The sequence below is a fragment of the Lonchura striata genome, chromosome 34 (genome assembly GCF_050655825.1).
Source record: "Lonchura striata isolate lonStrDom1 chromosome 34, ASM5065582v1, whole genome shotgun sequence".
NCBI classification, from domain to species: Eukaryota; Metazoa; Chordata; class Aves; order Passeriformes; family Estrildidae; genus Lonchura; species Lonchura striata.
Window position 1 is genome coordinate 5347156 of NC_140736.1, and position 15101 is coordinate 5362256.

The 15101-nt window shown below is 54.0% G+C and overlaps 1 protein-coding gene across 11 annotated transcripts in view; it reads left to right on the forward strand.

The window, feature by feature from the left end:
• The window catches only part of ERCC2 (ERCC excision repair 2, TFIIH core complex helicase subunit), a 37841-nt gene extending 23462 nt beyond the window's left edge, over positions 1–14379 (forward strand). The window contains exons 16-24 of one of the 11 annotated variants that reach the window (XR_014950847.1): positions 1143–1206; positions 1994–2115; positions 3738–3830; positions 4644–4716; positions 6228–6298; positions 8833–8976; positions 11836–11979; positions 13018–13827; positions 13992–14379. Coding sequence is in view for 7 of the 11 variants with exons in the window: in XM_085564690.1 (XP_085420816.1) it covers positions 1143–1206; positions 1994–2115; positions 3738–3830; positions 4644–4716; positions 6228–6298; positions 8833–8976; positions 11836–11979; positions 13018–13110 (804 nt within the window). In the remaining 4 variants the exon portion in view is untranslated. Of the gene's footprint in view, positions 1–1142; positions 1207–1993; positions 2116–3737; positions 3831–4643; positions 4717–6227; positions 6299–7861; positions 7895–8002; positions 8039–8486; positions 8568–8832; positions 8977–10046; positions 10120–10227; positions 10280–11835; positions 11980–13017 lie in introns of those variants that run through there. The other 10 variants (XR_014950846.1, XR_014950848.1, XM_085564690.1 and 7 more) reach the window with 10 other exon arrangements.
• The last annotated feature ends 722 nt before the right edge of the window (positions 14380–15101 follow it).

A 15101-nucleotide genomic window follows, 5' to 3' on the forward strand; every position in this document is an offset into this window, starting at 1 on the left:
GGTCCTGGGGGGATTTGGGGGGATTTTGGGGGGGTTTGGGGAGTCCTGGGGGGATTTTGGGGGGTCCTGGGGGGATTTTGGGGGATTTGGGGAGTCCTGGGGGGATTTTGGGGGATTTTGGGGGGTCCTGGGGGGGTTTGGGGGGTCCTGGGGGGATTTTGGGGGGGTGCTGGGGGGATTTTGGGGGGTCCTGGGGGGATTTTGGGGGGTCCTGGGGGGATTTTGGGGGATTTTGGGCGGTCCTGGGGGGGTTTGGGGGGTCCTGGGGGGTTTGGGGGGGTTTGGGGGGTTTTGGGGGGATTTGGGGGGGTTTGGGGGATTTTGGGGGGTTTGGGGGGTCTGGGGGGGTTTGGGGGGATTTTGGGGGGTCCTGGGGGGATTTCGGGGGGAATTTGGAGGGTTTTGGGAGGGTTTGGAGGGGCTTTGGGGGGATTTTGGGGGGTTCTGGGGGAATTTTGGGGGGATTTTGGGGATCCTGGGGGGGTTTGGGGGGATTTGGGGGGGTTTGGGGGCGGAGCTGGGGGGATTTTGGGGGGTTCTGGGGGGATTTTGGGGGGTCCTGGGGGGATTTGGGGGGATTTTGGGGGGGTTTGGGGAGTCCTGGGGGGATTTTGGGGGGTCCTGGGGGGATTTTGGGGGATTTGGGGAGTCCTGGGGGGATTTTGGGGGATTTTGGGGGGTCCTGGGGGGGTTTGGGGGGTCCTGGGGGGATTTTGGGGGGGTGCTGGGGGGATTTTGGGGGGTCCTGGGGGGATTTTGGGGGGTCCTGGGGGGATTTGGGGGGGGTTTTGGGGGGATTTTGGGGGATTTGGGGAGTCCTGGGGGGATTTTTGGGGGTCCTGGGGGGGTTTGGGGGGTCCTGGGGGGATTTTGGGGGGGAATTTGGAGGGGTTTGGGAGGGTTTGGAGGGGTTTTGGGGGGATTTTTGGGGGTCCTGAAGGATTTTTGGGGGGTCCTGAGGGAATTTTGGGGGGTCCTGAGGGATTTTTGGGGGGATTTTTGGGGGGTCCTGAAGGATTTTTGGGGGGTCCTGAGGGATTTTTGGGGGGATTTTTGGGGGGTCCTGAAGGATTTTTTGGGGGGATTTTTTGGGGGGTCCTGAAGGATTTTTTGGGGTCCCCCTCCCCTTTTTCCTCCCCCAGATCGTGGGAAGAGGCAACGACCAAGTGGCCATGAGCTCCAAATTCGAGACCCGCGAGGACATCGGTGCGGAGTTTTGGGGCAAATTTTCGGGATTTTGGGGTTTTTGGGGTCTGGGGGATTTTGGGGAAGGGTCTCAGGTGGATTTTTGGGGTTTTTTTTGGGGAATTTTGGGGTTTTTGGGGTGACCGTGAGCTCCAAATTCCCACCATGAGGACATCGGTGGGGCTGGGGGAAATGTGGGGAATTCTTGGGGGAAATTTGGGATTTTTGGGGCAAATTTGGGGGATTTTGGGGTTTTTGGGGTCTGGGGGATTTTGGGGAAGGGTCTCAGATGGATTTTTGGGGGGAATGTTGGGGTTTTTGGGGTGACCGTGAGCTCCAATTTCGAGATCTGCGAGGACATTGGATTTTTTGAGGGATTTTTTGGGGGATTTTTGGGATTTTTGAAATTTTGGGATTTTGGGGGTCCCAAATTCCCCCGAATTTCCCCCAAAATGCAGCGGTGACCCGGAACTACGGGCAGCTGCTCCTGGAGCTCTGGGAAGGATTTGGGGGGAATTTTGGGGTTTTTTTGGGCTTTTTGAAGAATTTTTTGGGGGATTTTTGGGATTTTTGAAATTTTGGGGTTTTAGCGGTCCCAAATTCCCCCGAATTTCCCCCAAAATGCAGCGGTGACCCGGAACTACGGGCAGCTGCTCCTGGAGCTCTGGGGAGGGATTTGGGGGGAATTTTGGGGTTTTTTTGGGTTTTTTGAGGGATTTTTGAGGGATTTTTTGAGGGATTTTTGGGATTTTTGAAATTTTGGGATTTTAGCAGTCCCAAATTCCCCCGAATTTCCCCCAAAATGCAGCGGTGACCCGGAACTACGGGCAGCTGCTCCTGGAGCTCTCGGCCGTGGTCCCCGACGGCCTCGTGGCGTTTTTCACCAGCTACGTTTACCTGGAGAGCACCGTGGCCTCGTGGTACGAGCAGGTGGGACCCCAAAAACACCCCAAAAATCACCCCAAAACCACCCCAAAACCACCCCAAAACCACCCCAAAAATCACCCCAAAACCACCCCAAAAATACCTCAAATTCACCCCAAAAATACCCCAGAATCACCCAAAAAATACCCCCTAAAATACCCCAAATTTACCCAAAATCACTCAAAAAATAGCCCAAGAATACCCAAAAATCACCCCAAAACCACCCCAAAAATACCCCAAAAATACCCTAAAAATCCCCAAAATCACCCAAAAATACCCCCTAAAATAGCCCCAAATTACCCAAAATCACTCAAAAAATAGCCCAAAAATACCCCAAAATCACCCCAAAACCACCCCAAAAATACCTCAAATTCACCCCAAAAATACCCCAAAATCACCCAAAAAATAGCCCCTAAAATAGCCCAAATTTACCCAAAATCACTCAAAAAATAGCCCAAAAATACCCCAAAATCACCCCAAAACCACCCCAAAAATACCCCAAATTCACCCCAAAAATACCCCCTAAAATAGCCCCAAATTACCCAAAATCACTCAAAAAATAGCCCAAGAATACCCAAAAATCACCCCAAATCCACCCCAAAAATACCCCAAATTCACCCAAAAAATACCCCCTAAAATACCCCAAATTTACCCAAAATCACTCAAAAAATAGCCCAAGAATACCCAAAAATCACCCCAAAACCACACCAAAAATACCCCAAATTCACCCCAAAAATACCCCAAAATCACCCAAAAAATACCCCCTAAAATAGCCCCAAATTACCCAAAATCACTCCAAAAATACCCCCAAAATACCTTCAAAAATACCCCCAAATCGCCCCAAAATCACGCCAAAAATTACCCCAAATTCACCCCAAAAATACCACCAAAATATCCCCTAAAATACCCCCAAATTACCCAAAATCACTCAAAAAATACCCCCAAATATCCTGAAAATACCCTCAAAATCACCCCAAAAATATCCAAAGTCATTCCAAAAAATACCCCAAAATTGCCCCAAAAATCATCCCAAAAATACCCAAAAACTGCCCCAATACCCCCTCAAACACCCCAAAATTTAGCCCAAAAATACCCTGAAAATACCCCCAAAACCACCCCAAAATCACCCCAAAAATAACCCAAAATCCCTCAATAAAAAACCCAAAATACCCCCAAAAGTCCCTCAAAAAATATTCCGAAATTACACCCAAAATACAACCCAAAATTGCCCCAAAAATATGCAAAATACCCCTAAAGTCTCCCTAAAAAAAATCCCAAAACTGCCCCAAAATCCCCCCCAAAATCCCCAAAAATCCACCCAAAATCCCCCCAGAACCCCAAATAACCACCCCAAAACCCCCCCAGGACCCCCAAAATTTGCCCAGGACCCAAAAATCCCCAAAATCCCCCCAAAAAATCCCCCCAGGGCATCCTGGAGAACATCCAGAGGAACAAACTCCTCTTCATCGAGACCCCAAAAATCCACCCCAAAACCCCCCCAGAACCCCAAAGAACCACCCCAAAATTTCCTCAAAACTGCCCCAGGACCCCCAAAATCTGCCCAGGACCCCCCAAAATCTGCCCAAGACCCCAAAAATCCCCAAAATCACCCCAAAAAATCCCCCCAGGGCATCCTGGAGAACATCCAGAGGAACAAACTCCTCTTCATCGAGACCCAGGACGGGGCTGAGACCAGCGTGGCCCTGGAGAAGTACCAGGAGGTGCTGGGGGGGATTTGGGGGTCCCGGGGGGGATTTGGGGAGATTTGGGGGGTCCTGGATGGGGTTTGGGGGTTCTAGGGGGGATTTTGGGGAGATTTGGGGGTCCTGGATGGAGATTTTGGGGGTCCTGGATGGAGATTTGGGGGTCCTGTGGGGATTTTGGGGTGATTTGGGGGTCCTGGATGGGGTTTGGGGGTCCCGGGGGGATTTTGGGGAGATTTGGGGCTCCTGGATGGAGATTTGGGGTTCCTGGATGGAGATTTGGGGGTCCCGGGGGGGTTTTGGGGAGATTTGGGGTTCCTGGATGGAGATTTGGGGGTCCTGGGGGGGGATTTTTGGGGGATTCTGGGGTGGATTTTGGGGGTTCCCGGGGGTGGATTTTGGGGTTCCTGGGGGGATTTTTTGAGGATCCCGGTGGGATTTTTGGGGATCCTGGGGGGGATTTTTTGAGGATCCCGGTGGGATTTTTGGGGGTTCCTGGGGGGATTTTTGGGGATCCTGGGGGGGATTTTTTGAGGATTCCCGGGGGTGAATTTTGGGGTTCCTGGGGGGATTTTTTGAGGATTCCCAGGGGGAATTTTTTGAGGATCCCGGTGGGATTTTTGAGGATCCCGGTGGGATTTTTGAGGATCCCGGTGGGATTTTTGAGGATCCCGGTGGGATTTTTGGGGGTTCCTGGGGGTGGATTTTGGGGTTCCCGGGGGGGAATTTTTTGAGGATCCCGGTGGGATTTTTGGGGGATCCTGGGGGTGAATTTTGGGGTTCCCGGGGGGATTTTGGGGTCCCATCCCGGGCTCTCCCCGCGCCCCGCAGGCGTGTGAGAACGGCCGCGGCGCCGTGCTGCTCTCGGTGGCGCGCGGGAAAGTCTCCGAGGGCATCGACTTCGGTGAGATTTGGGGAAATTTGGGCAATTTTGGGCAATTTGGGGAATTTTGGGGCGATCTGAGGGGGTTTTGGAGGGGTTCAGGGTGGGGGTCGAGGGGAATTTCGGGGATTTTGGTGGTTTTGATGGGAATTTTGGGGATTTTTGGGGGGGATTTGATGGGGATTTTGGGATATTTGATGGGAATTTGGGGGTTTTTTGGTGGTTTTAAAGGGAATTTCGGGGGGTTTGGGGATATTTGATGGGAATTTGGGGGTTTTTGATGGGAATTTTTGGATTTTGAGATATTTGATGGGAATTTGGGGGTTTTTGATGGGAATTTTTGGATGTTGGGATATTTGATGGGAATTTTGGGGTTTTTTGATGTTTTACAGGAATTTTGGGGGATTTGGGGAAAATCTGAGGGGAATTTTGGGGGGATTTGAGGGGAACTTTGAGGTTTTTTGGGGGATTTGATGGGGATTTTGGCTTTATTTTGGGAATTTTGGAATTTTTGGGAATTTGATGGGAATTTGGGGGTTTTTTTATATATTTGAAGGGAATTTTGGTATTTTTGGGCTATTTGACGGGAATTTTGGGGTTTTTAGGATATTTGATGGGAATTTTGGTAGTTTTGGGGATATTTGATGGGAATTTTGGTTTTTTTTATATATTTGAAGGGAATTTTGGTATTTTTGGGGCTATTTGACAGGAATTTTGGGTTTTTTTGGATATTTGACGGGAATTTTGGTATTTTTGGGGATATTTGATGGGAATTTTGGCTTTTTTTGGATATTTGACGGGAATTTTGGTATTTTTGGGGCTATTTGACGGGAATTTTGGGGTTTTTTGGATATTTGAAGGGAATTTTGGTATTTTTGGGGCTATTTGACGGGAATTTTGGTATTTTTGGGGATATTTGATGGGAATTTTGGGGTTTTTAGGATATTTGATGGGAATTTTGGTAGTTTTGGGGATATTTGATGGGAATTTTGGGGTTTTTTTGGATATTTGAAGGGAATTTTGGTATTTTTGGGCTACTTGACAGGAATTTTGGGTTTTTTTGGATATTTGACAGGAATTTTGGTATTTTTTGGGCTATTTGACAGGAATTTTGGGGTTTTTTGGATATTTGACGGGAATTTTGGTATTTTTGGGGCTATTTGACAGGAATTTTGGGGTTTTTTGGATATTTGACGGGAATTTTGGTATTTTTGGGGATATTTGATGGGAATTTTGTGGGTTTTTTGGATATTTGACGGGAATTTTGGTATTTTTGGGGCTATTTGACGGGAATTTTGGGGTTTTTTGGATATTTTACGGGAATTTTGGTATTTTTGGGGATATTTGATGGGAATTTTGGGGTTTTTTTTGGATATTTGACAGGAATTTGGGGTTTTTTTTGCTATTGGACAGGAATTTTGGGTTTTTTTGGTGGTTTTGAAGGGAATTTTCGTATTTTTGGGCTATTTGCCAGGATTTGGGGGTTTTTTGGTCACTTTTGGGGTCCCCGACCCCCCAAATTTCCCCCCCAGTCCATCACTACGGCCGGGCCGTGATCATGTTCGGGGTCCCCTACGTTTACACCCAGAGCCGCGTCCTCAAGGTGAGGGGTCCCCAAAATCCACCGGGGGTCCCCAAAATCCCCTGGGGGTCCCCAAAAATCTACCGGGGGACCCCAAAAATCTACCGGGGGACCCCAAAATCCCACCTGGAGTCCCCAAAAATCCCACCGGGGGTCCCCAAAAATCTACCGGGGTCACCAAAAATCCACTGGGGGTCCCCAAAATCTACCGGGGGACCCCAAAATCCACCTGAGGACCCCAAAAATCCCACCGGGGGTCCCCAAAATCCACCTGGGGTCCCCAAAAATCCACTTGGTCCCCAAAATCCACCGGGGGTCCCCAAAATCCCACGTGGAGTCCCCAAAAATCCCACCGGGGGTCCCCAAAAATCTACCGGGGTCCCCAAAATCCACCTGGGGGTCCCCAAAATCCCACCAGGGGTCCCCAAAAATCCCACCGGGGTCCCCAAAAATCCACCGGGGGTCCCCAAAATCCACCGGGGGTCCCCAAAAATCCCACCGGGGGTCCCCAAAATCCCACCTGGGGTCCCCAAAATCCCACCGGGGTCCCCAAAAATCCACCTGGGGTCCCCAAAATCCACCAGGGGTCCCCAAAATCCCACCAGGGGTCCCCAAAATCCCACCTGGGGTCCCCAAAATCCACCGGGGGTCCCCAAAATCCACCTGGGGTCCCCAAAAATCCCACCGGGGGTCCCCAAAATCCACCTGGGGTCCCCAAAATCCACCGGGGGTCCCCAAAATCCACCGGGGGTCCCCAAAAATCCCACCGGGGGTCCCCAAAATCCCACCTGGGGTCCCCAAAATCCACCGGGGGTCCCCAAAATCCACCTGGGGTCCCCAAAAATCCCACCGGGGGTCCCCAAAATCCACCTGGAGTCCCTCAAAATCCACCGGGGGTCCCCAAAATCCCACCTGGGGTCCTCAAAATCCAGCGGGGGTCCCCAAAATCCCCCTGGGGATACCTGGGAAGGTTTTTGGGATACCTGGGGGTGTTTTTGGGATACCTGGATGGGTTTTTGGGGTACCTTTGTAGGTTTTTGGGACACCTGGGGGTGTTTTTGGGATACCTGGGTGGGATTTTTGGGGTACCTGGGGGTGTTTTTGGGGTACCTGGGGGGGTTTTTGGGATACCTGGGGAGGTTTTTGGGGTACCTGGGGGGGTTTTTGGGGTACCTGGGTGGGTTTTTGGGACATCTGAGGGGGATTTTTGGATACCTGGGAAGGTTTTTGGGGTACCTGGATGGGTTTTTGGGATACCTGGATGGGTTTTTGGGGTACCTGGGGGTGTTTTTGGGACACCTGAGAGGGATTTTTAGGATACCTGGGAAGGTTTTTGGGGTACCTGGGTGAGTTTTTGGGGTACCTGGATGGGTTTTTGGGGTACCTGGGTGGGTTTTTGGGGTACCTGAAGGGGATTTTTGGATACCTGGGTGGGTTTTTGGGATACCTGGGGAGGTTTTTGGGATACCTGGGGGGGTTTTTGGGATACCTGGGTGGGTTTTTGGGGTACCTGGGGAGGTTTTTGGGGTACCTGGGTGGGTTTTTGGGATATTTTTGGGGGTGTCCCATCCCTGTCCCCCCCAGGCCCGCCTGGAATTCCTTCGGGAGCAGCTCCAGGTGTGGGAGACACCTGAGGGGGTTTTTGGGGTACCTGGGGAGGTTTTTGGGATACCTGGGTGGGTTTTTGGGATATTTTTGGGGGTGTCCCATCCCTGTCCCCCCCAGGCCCGCCTGGAATTCCTGCGGGAGCAGCTCCAGGTGTGGGAGAACACCTGAGGGGGTTTTTGGGGTACCTGGGGAGGTTTTTGGGGTACCTGGGTGGGTTTTTGGGATACCTGGGTGGGTTTTTGGGATACCTGGGTGGGTTTTTAGGGTACCTGGATGGGTTTTTGGGGTACCTGGGTGGGTTTTTGGGATACCTGGGTGGGTTTTTGGGATACCTGGGTGGGTTTTTGGGATACCTGGGGGGGTTTTTGGGATACCTGGATGGGTTTTTGGGATACCTGGATGGGTTTTTGGGATACCTGGGTGGGTTTTTGGGACACCTGGGTGGGTTTTTGGGGTACCTGGGTGGGTTTTTGGGATACCTGGGTGGGTTTTTAGGGTACCTGGGGGTGTTTTTGGGACACCTGGATGGGTTTTTGGGACACCTGGGGAGGTTTTTGGGATACCTGGGTGGGTTTTTGGGATATTTTTGGGGGTGTCCCAGCCCTGTCCCCCCCAGGCCCGCCTGGAATTCCTGCGGGAGCAGCTCCAGGTGTGGGAGAACACCTGAGGGGGTTTTTGGGATACCTGGGTGGGTTTTTGGGGTACCTGGGTGGGTTTCTGGGGTACCTGGATGGGTTTTTGGGGTACCTGAAGGGGATTTTTGGATACCTGGGTGGGTTTTTGGGATACCTGGGTGGGTTTTTGGGATACCTGGGTGGGTTTTTGGGATACCTGGGTGGGTTTTTGGGGTACCTGGGTGGGTTTTTGGGATACCTGGGTGGGTTTTTGGGATACCTGGGTGGGTTTTTGGGATATTTTTGGGGGTGTCCCATCCCTGTCCCCCCCAGGCCCGCCTGGAATTCCTGCGGGAGCAGCTCCAGGTGCGCGAGGGCGAATTCCTGACCTTCGACGCCATGCGGCACGCGGCGCAGTGCGTGGGGAGAGCCCTGCGGGGAAAAACCGACTACGGCCTCATGGTGTTCGCTGACAAGGTCGGTTTGGGGTGAATTTGGGGGGTTTTGGGTCACTTTGGGGAGTTTTGGGTCACTTTGGGGGGTTTTGGGTCATTTTGGGGGATTTGGGGTCACTTTGGGTCACTTTGGGGGGTTTTGGGTCACTTTGGGGGGTTTTGGGTCAGTTTGGGGGGTTTTGGGTTACTCTGGGGGGTTTTGGGTCACTCTGGGGCGGCGCAGTGCGTGGGGAGAGCCCTGCGGGGAAAAACCGACTACGGCCCCATGGTGTTCACTGACAAGGTCGGTTTGGGGTGAATTTGGGGCATTTTGGGTCACTTTGGGTCACTTTGGGGGGTTTTGGGTCACTTTGGGGGGTTTTGGGTCACTTTGGGGGGTTTTGGGTCACTCTGGGGCGGCGCAGTGCGTGGGGAGAGCCCTGCGGGGAAAAACCGACTACGGCCTCATGGTGTTCGCTGACAAGGTCGGTTTGGGGTGAATTTGGGGGATTTTGGGTCACTTTGGGAGGTTTTGGGTCAGTTTGGGGGATTTTGGGTCACTTTGGGTCGATTCGGGGGTTTTGTGGTCAGTTTGGGGCAGTGCAGTTTTTCCCCATTTTTTCCCATTTTTCCCACTCTTTTCCCCCATTTTTTCCCATTTCTTCCCATATTTTCCTATTTCCCCCCATTTTCCCCTCCTTTTCCCCATTTCCCTCCATTTTTCCCCATTTCCCTCCATTTTTTCCCCATTTTTTCCCTTTTTTCCTGTTCTGTCCAATTTTCCTCCCATTTCCCCATATTGTTCCCCATTTCCCCCATCTCCCCCCAATTTTCCCCACATTTTTCCCATTTTACCCCATTTCTGCCCCATTTTTCCCCATTTTCCCTGTTTTTTCCCATTTTCCCCCATTTATTCTCATTTCCACCCATTTTCCCCCATTTTTCCCCATTTTCCCCATTTTTTCACCGTTTTTTCCCATTTTTTCACCGTTTTTCCCCATTTTTTCCCCGTTTTTCCCCATTTTTTCACTGTTTTTCCTTATTTTTTCACCGTTTTCTCCATTTTTTTCTCCATTTTTCCCATTTCTGTCTGTTTTTGCCCCGTTTTGGCAGCGTTTTGCCCGTCTGGACAAGCGCTCCAAGCTGCCGCGCTGGCTGCAGGATCCATTTCCCATTCCCATTTTCCCCCCATTTTTTCCCCATTTTTTCACCATTTTTCCCCGTTTTTTCACCGTTTTTCCCCGTTTTTTCACCATTTTTCCCATTTCTGTCTGTTTTTGCCCCATTTTGGCAGCGTTTTGCCCGTCTGGACAAGCGCTCCAAGCTGCCGCGCTGGCTGCAGGAGCCATTTCCCATTCCCATTTTCCCCCCATTTTTTCACCGTTTTTCCCCATTTTTTCACCGTTTTTCCCCATTTTTTCACCGTTTTTCCCCGTTTTTTCACCGTTTTTCCCCGTTTTTTCTCCATTTTTCCCATTTCTGTCTGTTTTTACCCCATTTTGGCAGCGTTTTGCCCGTCCGGACAAGCGCTCCAAGCTGCCGCGCTGGCTGCAGGAGCCATTTCCCATTCCCATTTTCCCCCCATTTTTTCCCCATTTTCCCCCCGTTTTTCCCCATTTTTTCACCGTTTTTCCCCGTTTTTTCACCATTTTTCCCATTTCTGTCTGTTTTTGCCCCGTTTTGGCAGCGTTTTGCCCGTCTGGACAAGCGCTCCAAGCTGCCGCGCTGGCTGCAGGATCCATTTCCCATTCCCATTTTCCCCCCATTTTTTCACCGTTTTTTCCCATTTTTCCACCGTTTTTTCCCATTTTTTCACCGTTTTTCACCATTTTTTCACCGTTTTACCCCATTTTTTCACCGTTTTTCCCCGTTTTTTCTCCATTTTTCCCATTTCTGTCTGTTTTTGCCCCGTTTCCGCAGCGTTTTGCCCGTCTGGACAAGCGCTCCAAGCTGCCGCGCTGGCTGCAGGAGCCATTTCCCATTCCCATTTTTTCCCCGTTTTTCCCCATTTTTTCACCGTTTTCCCCCATTTTTTCACCGTTTTTCCCCGTTTTTTCTCCCTTTTTCCCATTTCTGGCTGGTTTTACCCCATTTCCGCAGCGTTTTGCCCGTCTGGACAAGCGCTCCAAGCTGCCGCGCTGGCTGCAGGAGCCATTTCCCATTCCCATTTTCCCCCCATTTTTCCCCATTTTCCCCATTTTTTCACCTTTTTTTCCCATTTTCCCCCCGTTTTACCCCATTTTTTCACCGTTTTTCCCTGTTTTTTCTCCATTTTTCCCATTTCTGTCTGTTTTTGCCCCATTTCCGCAGCGTTTTGCCCGTCTGGACAAGCGCTCCAAGCTGCCGCGCTGGCTGCAGGATCCATTTCCCATTCCCATTTTCCCCCCATTTTTTCCCCATTTTTTCACCGTTTTCCCCCATTTTTTCACCGTTTTTCCCCATTTTTTCACCGTTTTTCCCCATTTTTTCACCGTTTTTCCCCGTTTTTTCTCCATTTTTCCCATTTCTGGCTGTTTTTGCCCCGTTTCCGCAGCATTTTGCCCGTCTGGACAAGCGCTCCAAGCTGCCGCGCTGGCTGCAGGAGCCATTTCCCATTTTCCCCCCGTTTTTCCCCATTTTCCCACCGTTTTCCCCCATTTTTTCACCGTTTTTCCCCGTTTTTTCACCGTTTTTCCCCGTTTTTTCTCCATTTTTCCCATTTCTGTCTGTTTTTACCCCATTTTGGCAGCGTTTTGCCCGTCTGGACAAGCGCTCCAAGCTGCCGCGCTGGCTGCAGGAGCCATTTCCCATTTTCCCCCCGTTTTTCCCCATTTTTTCACCGTTTTTCCCCGTTTTTTCACCGTTTTTCCCCGTTTTTTCTCCATTTTTCCCATTTCTGTCTGTTTTTGCCCCGTTTTGGCAGCGTTTTGCCCGTCTGGACAAGCGCTCCAAGCTGCCGCGCTGGCTGCAGGAGCGGCTGCCCGAGGCGCACCTGAACCTGACCGTGGACGAGGCCGTGCAGGCGGCCAAGCGCTTCCTGCGCCAGATGGCCCAGCCCTTCCGCCAGGTAGGGATCCACTGGATCCCAGCGGATCCCAATGGATCCCGGCCCGATCCAACCCGATCCTGACCAATCCAACCTGATCCTGACCGATCCTGACCGATCCTATGGGATCCCATCACAGACACAACCCCCCAATCCCCCCAGCCCTTCCGCCAGGTAGGGATCCACTGGATCCTAAAGGATCCCGGGTTGATCCCAACCCAATCCAACCAGATCCAACCCGATCCTATGGGATCCCATCACAGACACAACCCCCTGAGCCCCCAGAAACCCCCCAACCCCCCCCAGACCCTCCAGGGTAACCCAGATCCCCCGAGATTCCCCCAGATCCCCTGAGATTCCCCCAGGATCACCCTCAAACACCCCCTGGATCCCTCCCAGATCCCCCCCAGACCCTCCAGGGTGCCCCAGATCCCCCGAGATTCCCCCAGATCTCCCGAGATTCCCCCAGATCCCCCCTCGAGCACCCCCTGGATCCCCCCCAACCCCCCCAAATTCCCCTGGATCCCTGTGGATCCCCCAGGATCACCCTCGAACACCCCCTGGATCCCTCCCAGATCCCCCCCAGACCCTCCAGGGTGCCCCAGATCCCCCGAGATTCCCCCAGATCCCCCGAGATTCCCCCAGATCCCCCGAGATTCCCCCAGATCCCCTGAGATTCCCCCAGATCCCCCCTCAAGCACCCCCTGGATCCCCCCCAACCCCCCCAAATTCCCCTGGATCCCTGTGGATCCCCCAGGATCACCCTCGAACACCCCCTGGATCCCTCCCAGATCCCCCCCAGACCCTCCAGGGTGCCCCAGATCCCCCGAGATTCCCCCAGATCCCCCGAGATTCCCCCAGATCCCCCGAGATTCCCCCAGGATCACCCTCGAACGCCCCCCGGATCCCTCCCAGATCCCCCCAGACCCTCCAGGGTGCCCCAGACCCCCCCAAATTCCCTCGGATCCCCCCCAGATCCCCCTAGACCCTCCGGATCCCCCCAAATTCCCCCGGATCCCACCCGGATCCCCGCGGATCCCGACCGGATCCCCCCGGCAGGAGGAGCAGCTGGGGCTGTCGCTGCTGACCTGGGAGCAGCTCCAGGCCGGGGAGGCGCAGCAGCGGATCCAGGAGATCCCCCAGCACAGCTGAGACCCCCGGGATCCACCGGGATCCACTCCGGGACACGCCGGGATCCACCCGGGAGCCACCCCGGGATCTGCCCTGGGACCCACGTGGGATCTGCCCCGGGATCCACCGGGATCTGACCGGGATCTGCCCTGGGTTCTACCTGGGATCTGCCCCGGGATCCACCGGGATCTGCCCCGGGATCCACCGGGATCTGACCGGGATCTGCCCTGGGTTCCACCTGGGATCTGCCCCGGGATCCACCCCGGGATCTGCCCTGGGGGTCTGAGGGGATCCGGATCCACCAGGTGGGATCTGGAACCCCCCAGAGCCCCCCAGAAACACCTGGAGCAGGGACTGGATCCCCAAAAATGCCGGAGCAGGACCGGATCCCTTTGGGGGGGGGATCTGGACCCCCCAGGTGGGATCTGGAACCCCCAGGTGGGATCTGGAGCCCCCAAAAACACCTGGAGGAGGAACTGGATCCCCCCCAGGGATCCCAGTGGGATCTGGACCCCCAAAAATGCTGAAGCAGGGACTGGATCCCTTTGGGGAGGGGATCTGGAACCCCCCAGGTGGGATCTGGACCCCCCAGGTGGGATCTGGAACCCCCCAGGTGGGATCTGGAACCCCCAGGTGGGATCTGGAACCCCCCAGGTGGGATCTGGAACCCCCCCAGGTGGGATCTGGAACCCCCCAGGTGGGATCTGGAACCCCCCAGGTGGGATCTGGAACCCCCAGGTGGGATCTGGAACCCCCCAGGTGGGATCTGGACCCTCCCAGAGCCCCCCAAAAACAGCTGGAGGAGGAACTGGATCCCCCCCAGGGATCCCAGTGGGATCTGGACCCCCAAAAATGCCAGAGCAGGACCGGATCCCTTTGGGGGGGGATCTGGAGCCCCCCAGGTGGGATCTGGAACCCCCAGGTGGGATCTGGACCCCCAGGTGGGATCTGGACCCCCCCAGAGCCCCCCCGAAACACCTGGAGCAGGGACTGGATCCCCAAAAATGCCGGAGCGGGACTGGATCCCTTTGGGGGAGGGGATCTGGAGCCCCCCAGGTGGGATCTGGAACCCCCACGTGGGATCTGGACCCCCCAGGTGGGATCTGGACCCCCCCCAAAAAACACCTGGAGGAGGAACTGGATCCCCCCAGGGATCCCAGTGGGATCTGGACCCCCAAAAATGCCAAATCAGGACCGGATACCTTTGGGGGGGGGATCTGGAACCCCCCAAACCCACCTGGGGGAGGGACTGGATCCCCCGCAGGGATCCCAGTGGGATCCACTCCCCCCCCCCCCCCGATCCCCCATTTTTGTCAACCCCCCCCCAATAAAATCAGATTTCCCCTCCCCCCCCACGGCTGCACCCCCTTTTTAACCCCCTCCCCCACCCCAAAATTCGGGGTGTCTCCCCCTCCTCCCAAAAAAAAGGGTGGGGGGGGGATCCACTGGATTTATTTTGGGGGGGGGGGAAAGGGTTAATTTCCCGTGCCTCAGTTTCCCCGGCGGGATTTTGAGGGGGGCGGGGGGAATTCATTTTTGGGGTCGCTCCGTGCCTCAGTTTCCCCCCCCTCCACGGATATTTTGGGGGGAGGGGCGTTTTTGGGGTGCCCCCCACCCTCGTCCCTCCCGTGCCCCCTCCCCAGGGACCCCCACCCCCCCCCCAAAATTGACACCGGATCCCCCCCGGGAAACCGGAGCCGACCTAAAAATACCGGGGGGGGGGGAGGGGGGGGGGGAGGGGCTGGGGGGGCCCCTCCCCCACCCCCGAGCCAGCGGAGCCGCCCCGCCCCCACCCCGACCCCCCCCAATTAAATTTTGGGGGGTTTTGACACCCCCCCATTTAAATTTTGGGGTTTTCCGACCCCCCCAATTAAATTTTGGGGTTTTCCGACCCCCCCCAATTAAATTTTGGGGTTTTCTGACCCCCCTCAATTAAATTTTGGGTTTTTCCGACCCCCCCAATTAAATTTTGGGTTTTTCCGACCCCCCCCCTAATTAAATGTTGGGTTTTT